This window comes from Muntiacus reevesi, chromosome X (genome assembly GCF_963930625.1).
Source record: "Muntiacus reevesi chromosome X, mMunRee1.1, whole genome shotgun sequence".
NCBI classification, from domain to species: domain Eukaryota; kingdom Metazoa; phylum Chordata; class Mammalia; order Artiodactyla; family Cervidae; genus Muntiacus; species Muntiacus reevesi.
In genome coordinates this window covers 141,672,642-141,697,222 of record NC_089271.1, presented here as the reverse complement: position 1 = coordinate 141,697,222, position 24,581 = coordinate 141,672,642, and the positions used below count along the sequence as shown (strand labels likewise).

General features: G+C 35.7%; 1 protein-coding gene across 3 annotated transcripts in view; it reads left to right on the top strand.

Moving 5' to 3' along the window:
* Positions 1 to 24,581, top strand: part of COL4A5 (collagen type IV alpha 5 chain) — a 250,361-nt gene that overhangs the window by 160,780 nt on the left and 65,000 nt on the right. For all 3 annotated transcript variants that reach the window (XM_065915481.1, XM_065915480.1, XM_065915478.1), the window contains exons 20-30: positions 3,551 to 3,724; positions 4,027 to 4,110; positions 8,384 to 8,476; positions 10,291 to 10,361; positions 10,639 to 10,830; positions 11,630 to 11,798; positions 13,923 to 14,015; positions 14,104 to 14,208; positions 15,438 to 15,535; positions 17,464 to 17,614; positions 22,313 to 22,426. In XM_065915481.1, coding sequence (XP_065771553.1) covers positions 3,551 to 3,724; positions 4,027 to 4,110; positions 8,384 to 8,476; positions 10,291 to 10,361; positions 10,639 to 10,830; positions 11,630 to 11,798; positions 13,923 to 14,015; positions 14,104 to 14,208; positions 15,438 to 15,535; positions 17,464 to 17,614; positions 22,313 to 22,426 — 1,344 coding nt within the window. The remainder of the gene's footprint in view (positions 1 to 3,550; positions 3,725 to 4,026; positions 4,111 to 8,383; positions 8,477 to 10,290; positions 10,362 to 10,638; positions 10,831 to 11,629; positions 11,799 to 13,922; positions 14,016 to 14,103; positions 14,209 to 15,437; positions 15,536 to 17,463; positions 17,615 to 22,312; positions 22,427 to 24,581) is intronic.

Sequence of the window (24,581 nt, the reverse complement as noted above, 5' to 3'; positions counted from 1 at the left end):
AATGGGTAAAGAAGTTGTGGTATATATACACAATGGAATATTACTCAGCCATAGAAAGGAATGCATTTGAGTCAGTTCTAATGAGGTGGATGAACCTAGAACCTACTATACAGAGTGAAGTGAGTCAGAAAGAGAAAGATGAATACTTAACACACATATATGGAATCTAGAAAAATGGTACTGAAGAATTTATTTATAGGGCAGCAATGGAGAAACAGACATAGAGAATAGACTTATGGACATGGGGGAGGGGAGGAGAGGGTGAGATGTATGGAAAGAGTAACATGGAAACTTACATTACTATATGTAAAATATATAGTCAACAGGAATTTGCTGTATAGCTCAGGAAACTCAAACAGGGGCTCTGAATCAACCTAGAGGGGTGGGATGAGGAGGGAGATGGGAGGGAATTTCAACAGGGAGGTGATAAATGTATACCTATGGCTGATTCATGTTGAGGTTTGACAGAAAACAGCAAAATTCTGTAAAGCAATTATCCTTCAATAAAAAATAAATTTAAAAAAAGTATATGCAGGCCATACTCTGTGACCACGTAAAATGAAGTTAGAAATTAACACCAAAAACCATCAAATATTTTCATATTAAAGTGCACATTTGTAAATAACTCTATAGGTAAAGAGGATACAGAAATGGAGATGATGAACTACTAAGTGCTAAACAATTTCATATCAAAATTCATTAGATATAGCCAAAAGTCTTACACTTAATTGATCACAAAATTAGAGATCCTAAACTTAAATGAGGTAAGTTGTAAAAATAGTAAGAAATAAAACAAGCACATGCCATTTGAAGCAACATGGATGGACCTAGATATTGTCATACTAAGTGAAGTCAGACAGAAAAAGATATCATGTGATACTGCTTATATGTGGAATCTAAAAAAAAAAAAAATAAAGGTACAAATGAACTTATCTACAAAACAGAAATAGAAGTACAGATGTAGAAAGCAAACTTATGGATATGGAGTGGGGGGATTGGAAGATTGGGATTGACATATGCACACTACTATATATGGACAGAGGAACCTGGCAGGCTACAGTCCATGGCATCTCAAAGAGTTGGTCACAACTGAGAGACGTAGCACATGCATGCATGCGTGTGCACACACACACACACATGTATAAAAACAGATAACTAGTAAGAACCTACTGTATAGCACAGGGAACTCTACTCATATGGAAAAAGAATCTAAAAAAGAGTGGATATATGTTTATGTATAACTGATTTACTTTGCTGTTTACCGGAAACTAACACAACATTGTAAGTAAACTATATGCCAATAAAAACTTTAAAATAGAAGCATAAACAGAACAGATAGAAAACTTGATAAAGGTCAAAATAAAGTAAGATCAAGGTAAAGGCAGGAAAATACTCAAAATCAGTAAAGGAAAAAAGATACCATAAAATACAGTTAAAATTCTTGAATTATAAGAAAACTATAAAATTGTCAATATTTTTGAAATTCTAGATGAAATATACATTCTTCATGAAACAGAAAACATGATTTAATAAAAAGTTTCCTGAGAAAGTAGGACACCTAAGTAGATCAATTGCCATAGAAGATTTTGAAAAGTTAAAGTTCTCCCTGAAAAAGTATTGGTTTTGCGGGTGGGTTTATAGAGTTTTATAAATGAATTTTACCAAGTTCTTGAGCAGGCAATTCTCATAGTTTAAAAACTGTTTCAGAACATTCTTTTTAAAAGGAAATTCAATTTAACAGTTGATACCAAATCACCAAGGAGATACACTAGAAGTAACTATAGTTCAATATTATTTATGAATGTAGGAGTAACAATCTTAAATATTATCAATTCAGAAGTATATTAAATAATATATTTGTGACTGAATAGTATTTACCCTAAGATTACAAGGATGGTTCAACATTACTTTAATTGACTACATTGACATATTAAAAAAGAATAGGCCAATAGGTAAAAACAGTCAAAATTTAATACCTATTTATTTTTAAAAGGAAAAAAATTCTTAAACTAAGATTGGAAGGGAACTATCTCAATTTGATGAAGCAGTCTACTTCATACAGGAAGTATAGGACTGTGCAGGAAATATGCTTTGTGGTGAAATATCAGGAATATTCCCATTCAAGTCAAGAATAAGATAAAGATGGTCACCAATGGTCACCAGGGTCACCAATGCTATTTGTTCTTGTACTAAAGATCCCAGCCAGTGGACTAAGTCTGGAAGAAAAAAAGAGGTATATGGATGGAAAACAAACAAAAAAAACCCCACATTTTGGTTATTCATAAGCCGTGTGATTATCTATTCAGAGAACCTAAAAGAATCAAATGATGAATTATCAGAACTTAATGTTTGCAAGGTAGCCAAATATGAGATATGAGTTGCAAATTTAAGTAATTTGCTTTAAGCCAGCAAGAAAATAATTACACATGTAAGAGGAGAAAAATTCAGTTAACAATAGTAACAACAATAAAATTCACATTAGCAATCAAATTTACCCATGAATAAACCTAACAAAAGATGTGTAAGATCTCTTTGCATAACTTGTAAAATATTATTAAATAATATAAAATTAATAAATAATTGGAAAAATATATCAAGTAATTATTACTTGATGTGGGAATTCAGTATTATATACAGGTGATTCTACCAAAATTTAATCTTTAAATTCAAATTAAAATTCATTTTAATTGAATTAGAATTGAATAAAAATCTCATTCAAAATTCCAGTGATTTTTTAAAATGTAACTGATAAGCTGGTTCTGAAATTTATTTAGAAGAATAAATTTGTAAGTGTAGTGAAGATGGTTTTCAAAAGAACAAAGATGAGTATATTTTCCTTGCCAGATTTGAAAATATTATAAAGCTGCAGTAATGAAAAAATGTGTTAGTGGTGCAGGAAAGGACAGTAGAACAGAAGAATGTCCAGAAACAGAGCCATGTTTACCTGAGAACTTTGAGATGCCTCTTCTCCTGTCAGTGGCTTTCTAGTATTTCAGAGATTAAGAAATCATAGTGTCAAAGTGTACAGAGTTAGTTACTAGTACGTTTCCAAAAGTAATGTGAGTGTTAGTTGCTCAGTCCTGTCCAGCTCTTTGCAACCCCATGAACTGAGGCCCTCCAGGCTCCTCTGTTCATCGGATTCTCCAGGCAAGAATACTGGAGTAGGTTGCCATTTCCTTCTCCGGGAGATCTTCCCAACCCAGGGAACAAACCTGGGTCTCCCACATTGCAGGCAGATTTTTTTTTTTTTTTTTTTTACCACTTGAGCCACCAGGAAAGCCCTCCAAAAGTAATAAAACTACTTTATTCTTTCTTATATTCAAACTGGTACTTACATTATTGGGACTTTCCATCTTTTCTCTACATGTTGATTCTCATAGAAAAAAATAAGAACATAGCTGGTATTATACATAAAAAAAATAAGACCATAACTGATATTATACATTAAAGGAAGATCTTATCATTACTTAATGTCTCATTGAGACCCAAAGTAATATGTCTAAAATAAGATCATTTTGGTCACTTTAATGAGTATTTGTTTTTATCTTAGGACCTGCAGTTATAGGTCCTCCTGGACCCCCTGGCTTTCCTGGGGAAAGGGGACAGAAAGGTGACGAAGGTCCACCTGGAATTTCCATTCCTGGATCTCCTGGACTTGATGGACAGCCTGGGGCTCCTGGCCCTCCCGGCCCCCCTGGCCCTCCCGGCCCTCATATCCCTCCTAGTAAGCTATATACTTTTCTCCTATTAAGTTCTGTTGTTGTATTTGTTTTATCTTCATTTATAAGTGAATCTGATGGTTTGCATCATTCTTGTATTTCTGATAACTAAAAGAGTCTTCTGCTGCTTCTACTTTTGATTTATGGTGATTGTTTGATATTTAAATTTGTTCTTCAAATTATCATTAATATTATAGAAACAACTGAAAATAAATCTTTTTTTTTTCTAGCCTATCAGACTTTCTTTTTGTTGAGTCTTCTGGATATTTTACAATTGGCTTGCTATTATTGCTTTATCTTATCTCAGGTGATAAGATATGTGAAGCAGGCCCTCCTGGCCCTCCAGGATCTCCAGGGGATAGAGGACTCCAAGGAGAACAAGGAATGAAAGGTTTGAACCCCATATTCCTTCATTCTTTCAAGTCATCAGCAAAATTCCCTTTATCCTCCACCCTTCCTCAGCCACTCACTCCCATGGTCAGATCCCAAGACCATACATTACCAATAGTGAACACTTCCAAATTTTGATTTCCTGACCACTATATCCTATGTTTCTAGCTCACTAACCTGACTAATAACATTACTTCAAACTCAGTGAAACCTGCCAACCTTTATTATCCCTCAGCCTTTTGAAGTCTTTTCTTATCTCTTAACCCAGCTTAAATTCCATGATCAATCGTTATAGTCAATCCCATGCATAAACTTTTTACTTCTTTGCCCTCCTCTCCTGCCATTGGAACCAAAACATAGCCCTGGTAATTCAATAATTCTGGGAAATAGTGAAGGACAGGAAAGCCTGGCGTGCTGCAGTCCATGGAGTTGCTAAGAGTCGGGCACGACTGAGTGACTGAACAACAAATTCCAAATTACCACCTCTTCTGAGCCTGCACCTGGTTTTCTCTTTTCAAACTTCTAACACATCCTTTTCTATTCTTATTTTAGGATTCTGACTTTGCTTCCTCCTCCACAGAGCAGTTGAAGCAATAACAAGAGAACTTTCACAAATTGCCACCACTACCACATTTATTCTGCCTCCTGCTGATCGTTACTGCTCCTATCTAAAACAGTTCTTCTTTGTACAATAGATTCCATTTCCGCTTGTTTCCTTCAAAGATTCATTTGAGAAATTCTTGTCTCTCCCATATCATCAATTTTTCCCTTTCACTGGATCATTCCTGCTGCTGCTGCTAAGTCGCTTCAGTCGTGTCTGACTCTGTGCGACCCCATAGATGGCAGCCCACCAGGCTCCCCCGTCCCTGGGATTCTCCAGGCAAGAACACTGGAGTGGGTTGCCATTTCCTTCTCCAATGCATGAAAGTGAAAAGTGAAAGTGAAGTCGCTCAGTTATGTCCGACTCTTTGCGACCCCATGGACTGCAGCCCACCAGGCTCCTCTGTCCATGGGATTTTTCCAGGCAAGAGTACTGGAGTGGGTTGCCATTACCTTCTCCGGGATCATTCCTAGCAGTATATAAATATGCATTTGTTTACCCATCTAAAAATATCTTAGCATAACCTCACTTCAGCTACTAGATACTACTCTATTCCTATTCTTTCATTTGCAGCAAAACTCTTCAAGAATTTTCTACTCACTGTCTCTAAATAACTCTCCTCTCCTCTCATTTTCTGTTAGTGAAATGAAAGTCAGTCAGTCGTGTCTGACTGTTTGTGACCCCATGGACTATATAGTCCTTGGAATTCTACAGGCAAGAATACTGGAGAGGGTAGCCTTTCCCTTCTCCAGGGGATCTTCTCAGCCCAGGGATTGAACCCAGGTCTCCCACATTGCAGGCGGATTCCTTACCAGCTGAGCCACCAGGGAAGCCCAAGAATATTGGAGTGGGTAACCTATCCCTTCTCCCTTCTTCCTGTCCCAGGAATTGAACTGGGGTCTCCTGCATTGCAGGCGAATTCTTTATAAGCTGAACTATCAGGAAAGCCCATCATTTTCTGTTAAGCATACTCCAATCAGGACTCGCCCCCCACACACACCCGCATCACTCCATAGATGCTGTTTTTGTGTGTTAAGTTGCTTCAGTGTTGTCCAACTCTTTGCAACCATATGAGCTATAGCCCACCAGGCTCCTCTGTCCATGGGATTATTCACTGCCAATTCAAATATTGTCTCAGTCCTTATTTTACTTGATTTTTGCATTCTTTAAACAGTTTATTCACTTGGTTTTCAATAAATTCCATGCTCTGTTTCTATTCTTTCCTCCCTGGCATATATGTGAAAGAGAGCCATTGTGACTGGAATGGAGTGAGCATAGGTGAGGGTGCATGGCAGGGCTGGGAGGAGAACTGTAGAATATGATGTAATATAATTTGAGGGAGGGGACAGTCTGTGGCAGATCATACAGGACCTCGTAAGACATTGTGATGATTTTATCTTTTATGTGGAAAGTGTTGAAAGTGAAAGTGTTATTTGCTCAGTCTTGTCCAACTCTTTGTGACCCCACAAACTGTAGCCCAACAGGCTCCTCTGTCCTTGGGATTCTCCAGGCAAGAATACTGGCATGGATTACCATTTCCTTCTCCAGGGGATATTCCTGACCCAGGGATCGAACCCAAGTCTGCATTGCAGGCAGACTATCGACTGAGCTACACACACACACACATGCACACACACACACACACACACACACACACACATATGGTAGATATGTATCTATATAGATATGTCTCTCCCTATATATACTCTGCCTCTATATGTCTCTATATGTATATCTCTATATGTGTATCTATCGTCTCATATGTAACTGGTAACTGCTATCTAAATCAAAATACAGAACTTAACCAGGATTCTAGAAGACTCTCTTGTGCATCCTAATCAGCACTCGCAAAGGTAACCACTGTTTTGTCCTCCATCAGTTTGCCTTGAACTTTGTAGAAATGGAATCATATAGACCCTTTTATGTCTTAGTATTTTATTTGGTTTGTTTTGCTTAATATTATATCTATTAAATATTCATAAATATCCATTCTAATGTTAATGGACATTTGGTCTGGGGTTATTATGAATAAAACTGCTATGAACATTCATATATATATTATGTCATGCATACATATGTGTGTGTATATATACATATATATATATGTATGTATTATAGGATATAGGCATTCATTCCTGTTGTGTAAACATCGTGATGGAATTGCTGGGATATAGGATAGGTATAGATTTTGATTCCATAGATATCACCAAACCATTTGACAAAGAGAATTTAGTTTCCACTTCTCTCACAATTATTGATGCTGAGCCTCTTATAGTTTGTACATTCTCTTTGTAGAGTACTTATTTTTTTCTGCATTTAATTGGGTTGTTGGATATATGTATCACAAATATATTCTCCCATTCTGTGACTTGATTTTTTACTCATGTCTTTACTTGAAGAGAGGTTGTTAATTAACAAATCAAATGATAAACGTCTTCTTTTATGATTAGTGCTGTTTCTGTTCTATTTTAGAAATCTTTGCTTACCCCAAGGACCTGATAATATTCCTCTATGTTTTCTTCTAAAAACTTTATTGTTTTCCTTTTTTATTTTGATCTTTGATGTATATTGAAGTCATCCTTGATTCCCCCCTTCTTTTGCATTCTATATGTGATCCAGGAGAAAACCCCATTGGCTGTATCTTCAGATATGTCCAGAATCTAACCAATTCATGTCCTGTTCATTGCTGTCACTCTGGAATGAGCTGCCATCTCTCCTAGATCACTTCAGCAGTAGCCACTTACATAGTTAACCTGTTTCCATCCTTGTACTTAGGTCACATTCTTAACATAGCAACCTGAGTCCTCCTTTTAAAACTTGTCCTATCATGTTGCTTTTCTGTTTAATTTCTTCTCCTAGATTCTTATTTTACTCACAGTAAAAGCCACAGTCTTCACGGTGGCCTATATGATACTTTATGATATACCACTTGTTATAACCTGTTAATGGTCTGAGCTGGTTTCCCTTTCTCACTCTATTCCAGTAATATCTTCTCCTTGATATTCCTTCTGTGTGCTAGACATGGCTACTCTTTCTGCCTGAACTGCTCTACAGTTGTTGCACACATGCCATGTCCTTTAAGGTTTTATTTTTATCATATGTCATCTTCTCAATGGTTTCTATCCTGACTATCTTATTCAAAATTGCAATCTGCCACCCATCCCTAAGCATATCCAGTTTCACTTAGTCAGCCAATGGTAGAATGTGAGCACCATAAACATACGGATTTTGTCTGTTTTGTTTATCATATATTATAGACTCCTCGAATAGTGCTTGGCACATAGTAGGTGCTGAGTAAATATATATCAAATGAATTGATTCTAAATATAAGCTTCTCTAACTACACTGTTGTGTGGGAATATTGTCCTTTAGTGCTAACTTCCTTGTGCTCAGTCACTCAGTCATGTCCAACTTTTTGCAACCCCATGGACTGTAGCCCGCCAGGCTTCTCTGTCCATGGGCTTTTCCAGGCAAGAATACTGGAGTGGGTTGCCGTTTCCTCTTCCAAGGGATCTTACCAACCTAGGGATCGAACTGGCTTGTTCTGCATTGGCCAGGATATTCTTTACCACTGATCCCCCTGGGAATCCCCGCTAAGTTCTTTAGAACCTGTCTAAAGAAGATACATGTAACCATTCAAGTAAAATTTGTTTTTTATTATGGTTTTCTCTAGGTGACAAAGGTGACACCTGCTTCAACTGTATTGGAACTGGTGTTTCAGGGCCTCCAGGTCAGCCTGGTTTGCCAGGTCTTCCAGGTCCCCCAGGTAAAACATTCGGCCTCAGGGCAACCTTTAAAATATTTCTGGCTAGATTTTAGATATTAGAATGATGCCCGTTTCTCATTTTATAGCTAGTTGTTCATATTCATAAGTAACTGAATATGAAATATCACTATCTGGTATGAAATAAATTTTGCTTGCTCTTGCTTTCTGTACCTGAAGCTACCTACATTTTCTATTAAAGCATTTCAACAATATTATTCCAGGAAAAATATCTTCCTTATTTTCCTTATGGTGAAGAAAATAACTTAAACAGAGTCAGACTTTTTAATTCCAGAAAACTGGGGGAAATGTTCATAATGCTTGACTCCTGAATATTATTTCCAGTGGCAGATTCTAGTCATTGGGATGTATCACATGTTGTCATTGAGAAATGGGGCTTTTACTGGATTTTGGCAATCAACTGCCAATATTCCTCTTTATTTATTTTAATTTTTAAAAGTTAAAAATTAAAAACTATTCCTCTGTTTTTGTAATTTTAATTGGAGTACCATTGATCTATAATGTGTTAATTTCTGCAGTGCAAAGTAAATCAGACACATATACATATATCCACCCTTTTTTAGATTCTTTTCCCATATAAGGCATTACAAAGTATTGAGTAGAGTTCCCTGTGCTATGCAGAAGATCCTTTTCAATAAATTATCTATTTTATGTATGGTGGTGTGTATGTGTCAATCCCAGTCTCCCAGTTTATCTCCCACTTACTCCCAGGTAGCCATAAATTTGTTTTCTACATCTGTGACTCTACTTCTATTTTGTAGATAAGTTCATTTGTACCCTTTTTTTAGATTCCACATATAAGCAGTATCATATTGCCTTCCTCTTTCTATATATAACTCTTCCTTCCCCATTTCTAAGCAGAACTGTATTTGATATCCATCAGACCCACAACTCTTTCACTTAGCTGCCTCTTGGAGTATCCCAATATTCTCTTGAAATCACACGTTATGTCTGAGTCAGTTAGGGCTGAGAATAGACACCAGATCTCTTACCTTTCTGTCTGATGTATCTCCCTAATGAACCAATTCATTTGGTGCTTGGAAATAGATTTTCAGCAAATCTAATAGCTGCCCCTGGGAGTTCATCATCTAGCCTTGTACTTCTGGTCTAGTGGTTTTCAAACTTGGGAGTGCATCAGAATGATTTGGAGGGCTTGTTAAAATCCATATTCCTGGGTCCCACCCCCACAATTTCTGATTCAGTAGACCTGAGATGGAGGGCCCAAGAATTAGCATTTCTAGCCAGTACCCAGGTGGTACTGGCTATTTTTCAGGGCATCTATTTCAGGGACCCATTTTGAAAATGCTGCTTTAGTAATATTTCCTCTAGTCTTTGAGCACCAATCCTTTTTCATAAAGTTAATTTTAGGGAATGATAAACCAAATAAAGAACTGGTAGAAATCTAGGAAAATTGTTTAAGTAAGAACAGAGAAAAATATACAGACTTTGTCCTTATCTCGTTCTGCCTTTGACAATGGGATGGTTATAGAAGCCAAGTACTTCTATGCATAGTACTTGGTAGCTGCAAGCTTTGGGACACTTTGAAATTGGAAATACCTAAGGATACAATGTTGTATATACCATGAAAGGTTAGATTTACCTAAAAGAAAGGATGATCTCTGTATCTTGAGAACATGAAATAGAGAAATGAAAATGTGACTTGTCAAATGAGATTGATGTTCTTACTTTAAGACTTGACTTCCTGACTTGCTGATGTTTATATAAGCTTTATCAAGATTTCAAGCCCAAAGCTCATATGACCTCTGTGTGCGTGTGTGTGTGTTTGTGTGTATTAGGATCTCTTGGTTTCCCTGGACAGAAGGGTGAAAAAGGACACGCTGGTGCAACCGGTCCCAAAGGATTAACTGTAAGTTTTGAGTATATTATAGAGCAAAAAAAATAGAAGAAACCCATTTACACCTTGAATTTTCACTTGTGGATATATATAAAGGAAATTTAGTTTTTATATTATGATTTATTTGGTTCTTTTACTCTTGCTGGCTCATATGTCTCATTTGACTCATAGCTTTGTACACTAAATGTTATTGGGCAGGTTGATTGGATAAACTGAAGAAAGTATTAGGAAAAAAAGAATCTGATTTTCTTCTTCTGTCTCTTCTTTTATTTCTTTTTTAACCCCTCAGGGCATACCAGGAGCTCCAGGTGCTCCAGGCTTTCCTGGACCCAAAGGTGAACCCGGTGACATCCTCACATTTCCAGGAATGAAGGGTGACAAAGGAGATTTGGGTTCCCCTGGAGTTCCAGGGCTTCCTGGTTTACCTGGCACCCCTGGACAGGATGGATTGCCAGGACTTCCTGGCCCCAAAGGAGAACCTGTGAGTTGGTTTGATATTCTTGATTTTGTGGTGTCAAATTGTTAGTGATGTTTTCTAGGATGGGCCTGGCGCTTAGTTGAATATCTAATAAATGCTTAAAAGAATGTGATTATATGTACTAATGGCACATTGTTATTGACTATGTAGAGTTTCTTTATCATTCTTTTCTCTAAGTGGTTTTGTTAATTCTTTCCGCTTAACCCACTATTATGTTGAATATGGTTTGCTCTGACCAAGTAGGCAGAAGGTTAAGATGCCTATAGATCAGTGTAAGTTTCCCCTTTTCTTATCCCACATAGCCTTGTCTGGTTTTGTCTAGACCTGACAACAAAAGTCTAATTTGTTTTATATACAGTAAGCTTAGAGATTAGTGTGAGTAGATGGCTGTGTTAAATGTGCCATGGAGCCTAAAGATTGAACGTAAATGAGTAGAGTCTTATTTTGTGCACAACATACAGCACAGGATATTTAGGTAGAAAGTGATACTTTATAAAATGTTAACTAGCCTATAAACTTCTTGACTTAACACTAGAATGTAAGCTTCATGAACGTAGAGACGTTAGTCTGTTTTTATTCTTTGCTTTTTCACCAGCTCCTGGCACATAGTAGGATCTCAAAAAATATTTGTTGAATGGAAGAATGTATAAATAGAGTGATCACACATACCATCCCATAGTAACACACACTCAGTTTTTAAGAACTGTTATGGCTATATCATTTCTCTAGCTGTACTAAGTAATACCAACCTACAGATAGCTGTTATATCTATGTATTTCTGTATTAAATTTTTCCCTTTCAGGGTGGAATGGCTTTTAAGGGTGAAAGAGGTCCCCCTGGGAACCCAGGTTTGCCAGGTCTCCCAGGAAATAGGGGGCCTATGGGCCCTGTTGGTTTTGGCCCTCCAGGTCCAGTAGGTGAAAAAGGCATACAAGGTGTGGCAGGAAATCCAGGTCAACCAGGAGTACCAGGTGAGTTTGCTATGGCTGTTTTGTTTTTAGTTTGGTGCTTAAAAGCAGAAATGCATTATCTTTTGACCATTTTGGGTTCCTTTCATGAGAGGTGTTTTTCCCTGGCTATTTATATTTGGGCTTTCCAGAGCTCCTTAGCAAGGAAACATAAATATGAATGTGCGTGTGTGTGTATGTTTTTTTTTTCATTTATTTTTATTAGTTGGAGGCTAATTACTTTACAGTATTGTAGTGGTTTTTGTCATACATTGACATGAATCAGCCATGGATTTACATGTATTCCCCATCCCGATCCCCCCTCCCACCTCCCTCTCCACCCAATTCCTCTGGGTCTTCCCAGTGCATTTAAGAAGACCTTCTCTTTAAAGTTTCTCTGACTGTATTTATTGTTACTGTTGTTGTTTTTAAGTGCATGATACATGATGCAAAGTTTAACAAATAATTATAATAGAAACAAACACACACATAACTACCACATGTGCCAAGAAACATACATTGCCAGTATTCTGGAAACCTCTATGCTCCCCTCTCTGTCTTTTCCTGATCAAAATCTTCTTCCATTTCTCCAGAGGTAAACACTGCCTTCACTTTTGCATAATTTTCTTCCATAAATAGTTTTATCACCTAGATATATATTCCTAAATAAAGTACTTTATGCTTCTTTTTGAACTTTCTGTTAATGGAATAATGGGGTAAGTATTCTTTATGCTAACTTTGTATATGGATGTAGCAGTTTTATTGATGTACAGTATTCCAGTGTGTGTGTGTGTCACCATTGATTTGTGCATTCTATTGTTAATGGACAATTGGATTATTTATAGTTCAGGCCTGTTATTATAATGCTTCTATGTGCGTTCTCGTATATATTCTTGTGCTCTATGGCAAGGATCAGCAAACTACAGTTCGTAAATCAAATCTGGCCCTCCACATGTTGTCATAAATCAAAGTTTTATTTGAACAGATTCGCACCCATTCACTATTGTTATGCTTGCTTTTGCACTACTGCTGCAGAGTTGAGTTGTTGCTACAAAGACCATATGGCCCACAAAGCCTAAAGTATATGCTGTCTTGTCCTTTACAGAAAACAATTGCCAGTCACTGGGTTAGGGTATATATTTAAGATTTGCATTTTTGAGGCATAGAATAAATACATCTTCAGTTTTACTAGATAATTCCAAACCATGTCCAAAGCAGTTGTATCAATTCATACTCCCACCAGCAATATTAGATATTTATTGTTGCTCTATATCTTCAAAAACATTTTGTATTGCTGCTTTTACACTTTTGCCAGTCTGTTGAGTGTGATGTATAGGGTGGCAGTTTTATTTTATATTACTCTGATATGTAAATGAATAAAAATGAATATGTAATATCCATACACAAAGTTAACATAAAGAATACTTACCCCATGATTCCATTAATATAAAGTTCAAACATTAACATTTTCATATGTTTGTTGACCATTTGAATTTTCTACTTGTGACACGTCTATTAAAGTGTTTTGACCATTTTTTCTTTTGGATTGTTTTTGTTCCTGATTTGGAGGGGCGTGTGTGTGTATGTATTCTGTGTATTAGTTCTTTCTTAGCTATTTATTTTGCAAAATCTTCATTCACTGTGGCTTGCCCTTTTCACTCTCTTTATGGTGTCTTTAATGAACAGAAATCAATTTGAGCGTAGCCAAATTTATCAGTCTTTCCTCTCATGGTTAGTGCTTTTCATGCCATGGTTAAGAAATCCATCTTTATCCTCAACCTTTTTCAAAGTCTTATTTCAATTAATGAGTAGTATGTGTACTTGGACTTTGCATGCATAAAACCTTAAAGTACCAGTAGTTAACCAAAAAGAAATATTTTTCTTTTGAGCTGCATTTAGAAAATATTTTTATAGATGCCTAATATTTTTATAGATGCTATCTTCATGAAAATTCTTAAAACTGTAATATACTTTTCTCTTTGAAATTTCATTCTTCTGTTTAGTATCATCCTTGAAAATATATATGATTGTTTTTCTCTTGGATTTTTATTAGTTTGCATTTTCAAAAGAGTATAAATTTTTTTGTTTTAATTAATGGAGGTCTTTAGTCAAGTGAACACTTCCTATTCACTATTAATTCCCACACAGGTCCTAAAGGTGATCCAGGTCAGACCATAACCCAACCAGGGAAGCCTGGCCTGCCTGGTAACCCAGGCAGAGATGGTGAAGTAGGTCTTCCAGGTATGTGAAGAATTTATTTGACTGTGTACTCAACATTTGTTGGCGTCTTTCTTTGGCTACTTCCAAAAAAACTGCTGTTTCTCCATAGGTGAACCTGGACTCCCAGGCCAGCCAGGCTTGCCAGGAATACCTGGTAGCAAAGGAGAACCAGGTATCCCTGGAATCGGGCTTCCTGGACCACCTGGTCCCAAAGGTATGTAGGACTGGGTAGCAGCCAAGGTAGGTTAACTGCTCAAAGTGATATTATTCTATGATATAGTTCACACAATAAATAAAATATATTAGTTTTAACTTTTTCTATGTGTAGTTCGCTCAGTGTTCAGTCATGTCTGACTCTTTACTGCCGTTTGGACTGTAACCCACCAGGCTCCTGTGTCCATGGAATTTTTCAGGCAAGAATACTGGAGTGGGTTGCCATTTCCTCCTTCAGGGGATCTTCCCAACCAGGAATTAAATGCATGTCTCCTGCATTGCAGGCAGATTGTTTTATCTGCTGTACCATTAGGGAAGACCCTTTGTGTAATACAAAGTATTAAAATGAAAAGTCACAGAATGTGTGCACTATAGTTTTGTTGTCTTTATCTAAAACTTTCCAGACAAGAAAACATCTAAATCCTAGATATGCAAAAATGATATATAAACTTTAAAAATCACAGTAATAAGTGTCTTTTGTGTTCACCATTATATTTTAAGGACTCAGACTATGTGTTTTTGGCACATAGTAAGCACTCAGTAGATATTTGTTAAATGAATGGATTATATTAAACAGAAAACAGATTTATTACACACATTTATCCAAGTAATGTTTTATCCTTAAGTCATGTTCTCATGATTCACTGAAACTTTTAGGGCTGTTGCTTCAGTTCTGCTTTATTCTTCACAGAACTCTTTCTCATAAATGGCAAGCATGTGTATTAATCTGAGAACAGTGCTTAAACATGTCCTTACTCATTTATACTAAATGACTTCAAAAGAGTCAGATTTGATTTTATGTGTATGTATGTGTATAACATCTGCCATTGTTTTTAGTTCATTTCCAGAATTATGTGGTAGGCCTTTTATCATACTATATCCAGATATAAGCAGAATAAAAGTTTCTCTGCATTTTTGCGTGGAATTCATTTCTTAAGTTTAGTTCTTCTATCTCATTGGTAATAGCTTTTACTTTCTTTTAGAAGAGCATTAGCCACAAATGCTAATTAGCCCTGTATGAAAATAATAGGGCCACAAGGTGATTGAGAGAGAATATCAGGTATTTGTAAGGCTTGGTCTGAAATAATCATCTAGAATGTCATTGTGCTTTTAACATCTTACTGTAGTCACTGAGCATGATATAATAGGGTAAAATGTGGGTTTAGGAGTTTGGGTATCTTTCTTACAGTGTCTTCTCTTTGGGGATTGAAAATGACTTCTAATTTACAGGTTTTCCTGGAATTCCAGGACCTCCAGGAGCACCTGGATCACCTGGAAGAATTGGTCCAGAAGGTCCTTCTGGGCCACCAGGCTTTCCAGGACCAAAGGTCTGAGACATTTTACTTCCTTCCTTTTTCTTTTTCTACCTTCCTTGTGTTGTGCTTAGTTGCTCAATTGTGTCCGATTCTTTGCAACCCCATGGACTGTAGCCCGCCAGGCTCCTCTGTCCATGGGATTCTCCAGGCAAGAATACTGGAGTGGATTGCCATGCCCTCCTGCAGAAGATCTTCCCAACCCAGGGATCGAACCCACATCTGCATTGCAGGTGGATTCATTACCATCTGAGCCACCAGGGAAGCCCTTCCTTCCCTTAGCCTTCTCTATTTTGGCTTAGACATCATCCCAAGTCTTCACTATATAAATATAACTTAACTTATTGTATTTTTATTTAAAAATATTTAACTCCAAACACTTTTTTAATAGTCCAAGAGGTCAAATTTGAAGCAAAATTTTAAAAAATTATGAACCTGTTTTTTAGAATGACTGGTTATTTAATGAGATGAAAGAATACAATCATCAGCTTCCTCTGTGCTTTTCTGTAGTATCACTTTTCTATTTAATCTCTTCCCATGTCTGTATGGTTGTTGGTTGAAATGGTGTTGAATATCACATCAAGTGGGCTTCGCTAGTAGCTCAAGCAGTAAAGAAACTGCTTGCAATGTAGGAGACCTGAGTTTGATCCCTGGGTCGGGAAGATCCCCTGGAGAAGGGAATGGCAACCCACTCCAGTAATTTTGCCTGGAAAAATCCCATAGACAGAGGAGTCTGGAGTGCTATAGTCCTTGGGATCACAAACAGTTGGACATGACTAAGTGAGTAACACACACACACACACATCATGTCAAGTATTTCTCATACTTTTTCCCTCTGTTCCACCCCAGATACATAATTCAAATTACTGCTATTGACTTAGTAATAATAATGCTGTGTTTAAGTTGGTTTCCTCTCCTCTTGTTATGTTTTATCTGATCTAAAATTTTCCTTAGTCAGTCTTCAGCAAACTCTTAGGATAAAACTTCAGTCTTATCCTAACTGTTCCTGTATTTTCTCTGTGCTTAATTAATTTAAATTTCCTGTGTTTTTATCATTACTACCTTTTTTCTCATGGAAAGAAACTTTGATCATGACCACAGTTCTCATGAGAAATCACTTCTCTAGTGATTGTTTTTATTTTATTATAAACCTTATCAAATGAATGCAAAACTGCAAGGAATAATAGCAATGAACTTTCATATACCCATCATTCAGGTGCCAAATTATCAAGATTTTATCATACTTCATCTACTCTTTTTTTTCTTGCTGAAGGATTTTAACCCAAATCTCATATACTGTGTCATTTCACCTGTAAATACATATGTGTTTTGCTCAGTCACTCAGTCATGTCTGACTCTTGTGACCTCATGGACTGTAACCCACCAGGCTCCTCTGTCCATGGGATTTTTCAGGCAAGAATACTAGAGTGGGTTGCCATTTCCTCCTGTAGGGGATCTTCCCAACCTAGGAATCGAACTCATGTTTCCCGTATCTCCTGCATTGGCAAGCAGATTCTTTACCACTGAGCCACCTGGGAAGCCCATAAATATATATAATACTTCAGTATTCACCTCTAACTAAATGGACATTTTATACAAAACCCACAATTCCATTATCATTCTTAGTCAAATTTAAAATAATCACCTAATCTGTAATCACATTTCCTCACTTGGGTTCTTTAGTGTCATGCTCTCTCAGATATTTCTTTCTTGTCCTGAAACCAGACCAAATAATTCAATTTGTTTTACTAAGCCCTGTTTCCTGTCCTTTCAGTTGTTCTGTACTGCATACCAATTACTTTTCTTTTTATTTATCCTATTCCCTGTATCATAGCAGGGGGGAATATTACCTTGTATTGTCTACTTTAAATTCTCTATAGTAAACAGTAAACACCAAGAAAGTCATGGGAATTTTGTTGTGTTTTATCATGTATATGCTCTAGGGAGAACCAGGCTTTGGGCTACCTGGGCCACCTGGGCCTCCAGGACTCCCAGGTTTCAAAGGAATACTTGGTCCAAAAGGGGATCGTGGTTTCCCAGGACCTCAAGGTCCTCCAGGACAAGCTGGCTTGGATGGGCTACCTGGACCAAAAGGTATGGAGGCGTTTGCTACTTCTCAATTTGCTTTTAACTTTTGAAGAAATTGAAACTGTTGGGAAAGTTTATGGGTGATAAATCCAATTAACTAGAAAGCCTAAACTACTCCCCATCATGTCTTTTTTTAAATCCTCCATTGATATTTTTGTGTTTTATTTCATTATATAGGTGATACATAAGTATTGGAGTAACACTTTTATAAGAAGTTTTCCCTTTATCCCATCTCCATCTACTATGTTCCTCCACATCACATGTGTAGCTGTTTTTTAGTTATTTATCCTTCTGATGTTCCTTCATACAAATACAAGTCAATAGGAATATATATATATATATACACACATATATATATGTATATATATATATTTCCTACCTCTCTCGAAAGATAGATTACTACCTTTTGACTCCTTGCATTTTACTTATTTCATTTAACTTTATATTCTAGAGATCCCTCCATATTAGTGTATAGAGATCATGATTTAAAAAAAAAAATAGTTGCCTAGTATTGAATTGCTTGGGTATACCATGGTTTGTTCTACCAGTTGCTAGTTGCTAGATTGGGATTTTAGCAATCTTTTCTTATTAGAAATAATGCTACAGTGAATAATCTTGCATGCATGTTATTTCCTATGTGTAATGTTAGAATAGAACAATAAAAATGGGTTTTCTGAACGGAAGGACAACTGCATTTCTATGTATCGACAGATTCCTCTCCGTTTGCACTCTTTACACTCCCAGCCAAAATGTATGAGTGTGCTTGTTTCCCCACAGCCTTGCTAAATGAGTATGTTGATGACCTCTTGGATTTTTTGCCAAACTGTTGGAAACAAGTAGGTATCTCAGTATAGTTTTCTAAACATTTTATTGTGAGCAATTTCAAACACACATAAAATATTAATAAGAATTGTACAGGGAAAATCCATATATCTACCACTTAGATTCTACAAGTAGTATTTTTCTCTCTTCCAACATTAATTTTTAAAAATTGTATTTATACAGCAAAGTAGAAAGAATTTTATAGTGATTACTTTATACCCACCATTGATATGCTACTATCAACATTTTACTATGTAAGATTTGTCACATTTGTCCATCCCTTTCTCCTTTCATTGACTTATTTTTAATGCAACTCAAAGTAAACTACAACAGCAATAACTTCTCCTTCAGTACTGCAGCATGCTTGTCATTCATTGTAATTCTATGGCGGTTCTTTTTCTTTGATACAAAATTCACAATAAATGAAATGTGCAAATCTTAAGGGTACATTTTCTGGATTTTAGCAGATACATAATTCTGTGTCACCTGCCAATTTAGGAGACTCAAGTGACACCCTGGAGGAGGAGACAGCAACCCACTTCAGTATTCTGCCCTGGGAAATCCCAGGGACAAGGGAGCCTGGTGGGCTACATTCCTTGGGGCTGCAGAGTCATGATTGAGCACACGTGCACACACAGTTAAAAAAAAAAAAAAAAAGCAAAAGGAAGTTTTGCCATTTCCAACAACATGAATAGACTTGGAGGATATTATGCTTAGTGAAATAAATCAGACAGAAAAAGACAAATACTCTATGATAGGGCTTATATGTAGAATCTAAGAAAAAAACTGGTGAATATAACAAAGAGGGAACAGATTCTCAGATATAGAAAACAAACTAGTGGTTAACAGTGGGGAGGGGTAAGATAGGGTAAGGGATTAAGAGGTAGAAACTATGTATAAAATAAGCTGCAAGATTATACTGTACAATACCAGAAATATAGCCAGTATTTTTATAATAGCTATAAATGGACTATATAACCTTTAAAATTGTGAATCACAGTACAGTTGTTCTATAATACTGACTGTTGTACTATACACACAACAAACCCACACAAACCCACACAAAATTATAAAGCAACTTTCCACCACTTAAAAAATAAATAAATTTTTTAAAAAAATAAATAAAAATAAAAAAGAATAAAATTGTGAATCACTATGTTGTATACCTGAAACTTATATAATATTGTGAATCAACCATACCTCAGTAGTAAAAAAGAAACTACTAGACCTTTTCCCAAAATGGTTGTATCATTTTCTAACCAATACAGTATGAAAGTTTCAGTTGTTCTGCATTCTCTCCAGCATTTGCTGTTATTGATCTTTTCATTTTTGAATTTTAGTAGGTATGTTGGTAATGTATTTTGGTTTCAGTTTGCATTTTCCTGATGACTAGTGAAGTTGAGCTCTTTTGCATGTATGTGTGGATTATTTACACATTCAGATATTTTCCCCCCTTTGAAATATGGTTTGTTCCCCTTTTTATTGATAAGTTCAAAGTGACTTTTACATATCCTGCATGCTGGTTCTTTGTCAAATATATGTTTATGAGTATTTTATTCCTGTCTGGCTTGCCTATTCACTTTACTATCAGTGTATTTTGATGAGCAAAAGTTTTAATTTTATTGATTTTTCATTTATCAGATTTTTGTCATATGATTATTATTTTCTGTGTTTTGCCTAAGAAAACATTTCCTGTTCCAAAGTCACAAATATATTCTGTTTTATTTTTGTAAGTTTTACAGTTTTAGCTTTTATTTTGGAGACTGTCATCCATTTTAAATGATTTTTGCTTAGCATCATTTATTTAAAATAGCTCTCTCCCCATTGGATTATGTTGGTGCCTGTGTCAAAAATCAAATAATTTTTTTATGTGTAGGTGTATTTCTGTGCTCTCAATTCTACCTGTCTATTTTATTATCCTAAGTCAGTACCAACTGTTTATATTACAGAGGTTTTATAGTAAGACTTGATGTCAGGTAATGTAAGTTCTCCAACTTTGTTCTTTTTAGAAAATCTCTTTGGATATACTAGGTCCTTTGCCTTTACTTTCAGGGTAATTTAAATTTATAATTAAATTTATAGTTAAAATAATGGTATTTCCATTATTATAAGTGAAATAGACCATCTTTTCATATGTTTAAAGAATTTTTTTTCGTGTAAACTGCTCATGTCCTTTTTTCATTTCTTTATTGGTTTCTTCTATCCCCTTGATTTTGATTTCCCTAATTATATATATATATGAATAAAATTCATCTTAACTGGTTTGGCGATTGTTTCTTTTTTCCTTTCTGGCTTGCAAGGAACTCGACTCTCCTGGTAAACAGTTTCGCCCTCAGAGAAAAGTCTGAACAACCCCCATGCTCCTGAAAAATGTTGAGTTGATTCCCATTAAAGCAACAGAACAGCAGAACAAAATTGAACCAGGCTATATTTTGCCAGCAAAGGCCCCAAACTGAACCAATACAAATTCTTCTCAGATAAGCACTTTTAAAAATACCTTCCTATCTTTGAGTAGACAATTCTGGCCAGCTATAAACTGTAATTAATAGTCAAAGTTACAGGTAGTGTTTCCTATCAACTACGTCCCCAGGCTTAGACCTGTGACCCCAAAACTTACAGATAGAAATATGTCAGATGATAAGCTATGTGGCTAACAGTCTATATGGAAATTGCTCTCTCACTCTACTTTGTTTATAATAACAGCCTTGAGACAGAGGTTGGGAAGAAAGAGCTTGAAGCCTAGTTTAAATATCAGCTCTCTATGAAGCATTTGCCTAACCATTGAAGTATAGAATCCTCATATCCTACATAGGATTCATTCTCAAATATTAAAACGCAGTAAAGTTCCTAAGGTGCTAGAAAAAAAAAAATTGGGGACTTTCTGCTGTGTAATTCCTTTATTCCTCAAACATTTATTATGTTCTTATTGTGTGCCTACTACTTTAATCCCTAGAAACACAAAGGCGTTGATTCTGTTCTTGAATATCTCAGAGATTGTTCTCCACTGTAAAAAAAAAAAATCATAGAGGGCATCACCATGATCTTGGTTTTCTCAATAGAAACCTTTATGAATATGTATCGCTAATGTTTTGGACCAATAGACCACAGTCAAAACACAGCAAGCAGATCACAGTAAAATTTCACCCACTAGATATATTTATACCAGTGATTGGATATTAAAACTTAGGAGAAATTGATATAACATTTTCAAGGCAACATAGTGACCAATAATAAACTAGTATGGCTAATATCCATCAGGAAAGAACTATATGAGGGAGAAAATGTGCTTAAGATTGACCATTAGAATCATTAAACAGAAATGAAAAGATGACTTTGGAAGCATTCAGTTTACCTCTTGTGTTACTTTTGTTCAGGGCCTCTTCTAAGGTACCTTGGGAAGCAATATAAGAGGTGACATTTGAACTGAATCTTTAGGGAAGGATGTTCCAGGTAGCAGAAATAACATGCAAAATATCGTTATGACAAATAGAATGGTGTGTTTATAAATATTGAAATAAATAGGAAATAAAATGTAATTTGCAAAAAAAATCTGTATCATATTTGGAAATGAATGAAACAAAATGTGCCTAATGTATTTGTGGAAAAAATTAAAACTATTATTAAGAAGTTGCTAAGTCTTCCGTGTGGATGGGAAGACATAGTCAATTCTCCCCAGATTTGTCTATACATATACTGCATTTTCAATGAGAATTCAAGTAGGAATTTTTGGACATGACATAACTGATTCTGAAAGTTAATGTTTAGCAAACATAAGTTAAAACATGCTACAAAACTATTGTAATTATAACTTTGTGATCCAATGCTAAAGACAAGTGACTCAGCTGTTGTTTTTAATATCTAAACTATATTTATTCCTTAAAGGTGACATTGGACCAAATGGACAACCTGGGCCAATGGGACCTCCTGGGCTGCCAGGAACAGGTTTTCAGGGACCACCAGGGCCACCAGGAATTCCTGGACCAATAGGCCAACCTGGTAAGATTGGAGTAAATATGCACTTTGTAGCATAATTATGTAGAGGTTGGTTAGCCCCTCAATAAAGTGTAACCTATGTAATAGTCTTATAGAAAGCAGATCTGAAAGTTAACATGTCCACGTATATAATTATGCAAAAGCAAAAGAGCACAGATCACAGAAGAAGAGCTAATATTACCTGATATTTCCCCTCTCTGTTCATTTAAGATTGATCTATTAACAACAGTGTAGTTTAGCAATTGCAGTATGTTTCCATGGCTTATAATCATTGAGCTAATCATACCGTTGGAATCTTTTTTTTTTAATTTTATTTTATTAGTTGGAGGCTAATTACTTCACAACATTTCAGTGGGTTTTGTCATACATTGACACGAATCAGCCATTGAGTTACACATATTCCCCATCCCGATCCCCCCTCCCACCTCCCTCTCCACCCGACTCCTCTGGGTCCTCCCAGTGCACCAGGCCCGAGCACTCGTCTCATGCATCCCACCTGTGATCTAGTGATCTGATTCACCATAGATAATATACATGCTGTTCTTTTGAAACATCCCACCCTCACCTTCTCCCACGGAGTTCAAAAGTCTGTTCTGTACTTCTGTGTTTCTTTTTCTGTTTTGCATATAGGGTTATCGTTACCATCTTTCTAAATTCCGTATTTATGTGTTAGTATGCTGTAATGTTCTTTATCTTTCTGGCTTACTTCACTCTGTATAATGGGCTCCAGTTTCGTCCATCTCAATAGAACTGATTCAAATGAATTCTTTTCTGGTGCTAATCATTTTGGACCTGAGTAGCTATATGGCATTAATAGAGCTTTGTCTGTGAAACCTCATAACATTTCTTAGCACAGGATTAAAAAAATTATGTTAAAAATATTTTTTAGGCATCCTCATTTTTTTAAATTAGTGAGTTTAATTGAATTTTCTCTTCTTTTGCCCATAAGTCAGCATTTACTTTGCAACTCATAAGCATGCTAAGGTTTTTTAAATATTAATACTCAAAAATATTTGTCAGCTTGTAACCTCATAGAGAATCATATGATTCCTCTATGTTCATGTGAGAGTTTACAGATTCTGAACTATCTGGTGGTGTGAATTACTTTTATCTTAATCTAGGAAGATATAGTAAGGGTCACACGTGGGCCAAGATTTTGTTATTGCAAAGTACTATAATAATATATGAAATTAAAACAAATATGGAACATTTAGTCATTCCTTAATTCACATGAATACATCGGATGACTTAAATGCACCATTCAGATATACATACGTTGACTTTGAAGCAATGGAATATGTTTTCTGACCTTAAATGTCAATAGGTATTTTGTTAGTTTATTATGCTAAAAATTCAGAAACACTCATTAAAAATATAAAAAGCCTGGAAAGTAAAGGTTATTTTTGCTTATGTCCTATTTTAAATATTTGTTTTATGGCACATTGTATCTTTTTTTTAAATGGCCCCTAACATGTCACTACTGATTTAGAAATAAAAAAGAAAACTTATGATGTTGCTTTGAACCAACTGGTTAAAAAGTAGGTGCTTCAACATTAATGAGAAACCCTTCTGTCTAACTAGCATAGCAGAGGGATCTTGAGAAAAAACAATTTTTACGTTTGGTCATTATAGTCTTGGCCTGCTATTTCACAAAATGGCTAAAATGAATTTATGATTTCTGTTGTGTTTTTTCATTTTGTTTCCCAAAATTACATAAGGTTTCAGAAGCATTTTGAACTCTGAAATCACAGCTGAGCAAGACTAAAAAGAGATTATTAATACCAATTAATACCAATCTGAACAAAATAAAAATACATTTATTTGTGTTTTAATGCTTTTAAAAATTTAGCTAATATTCTACAATATTTCATTCATCTAATGTTCTCTCTAATTCATGGATATATAGGTATATTTATAAAGTCTATATAGGATGGGCAGGGGGAAAAGTAATGATGCTGAATTTAATCTCATCTCTTTCTTCTGTAAATATATATTTTGCCATACAATTGAAGATCTGAACTAATATGGTTCAACAAATAAATGAAGTTAACAACAACTGCCACAAAAATGTATTGAATACATTCTTATTAACATAGAAATATTCTCAAATCACAATTTTTTACCACCAGATGACTATATTTTATACTTGATAATAGCA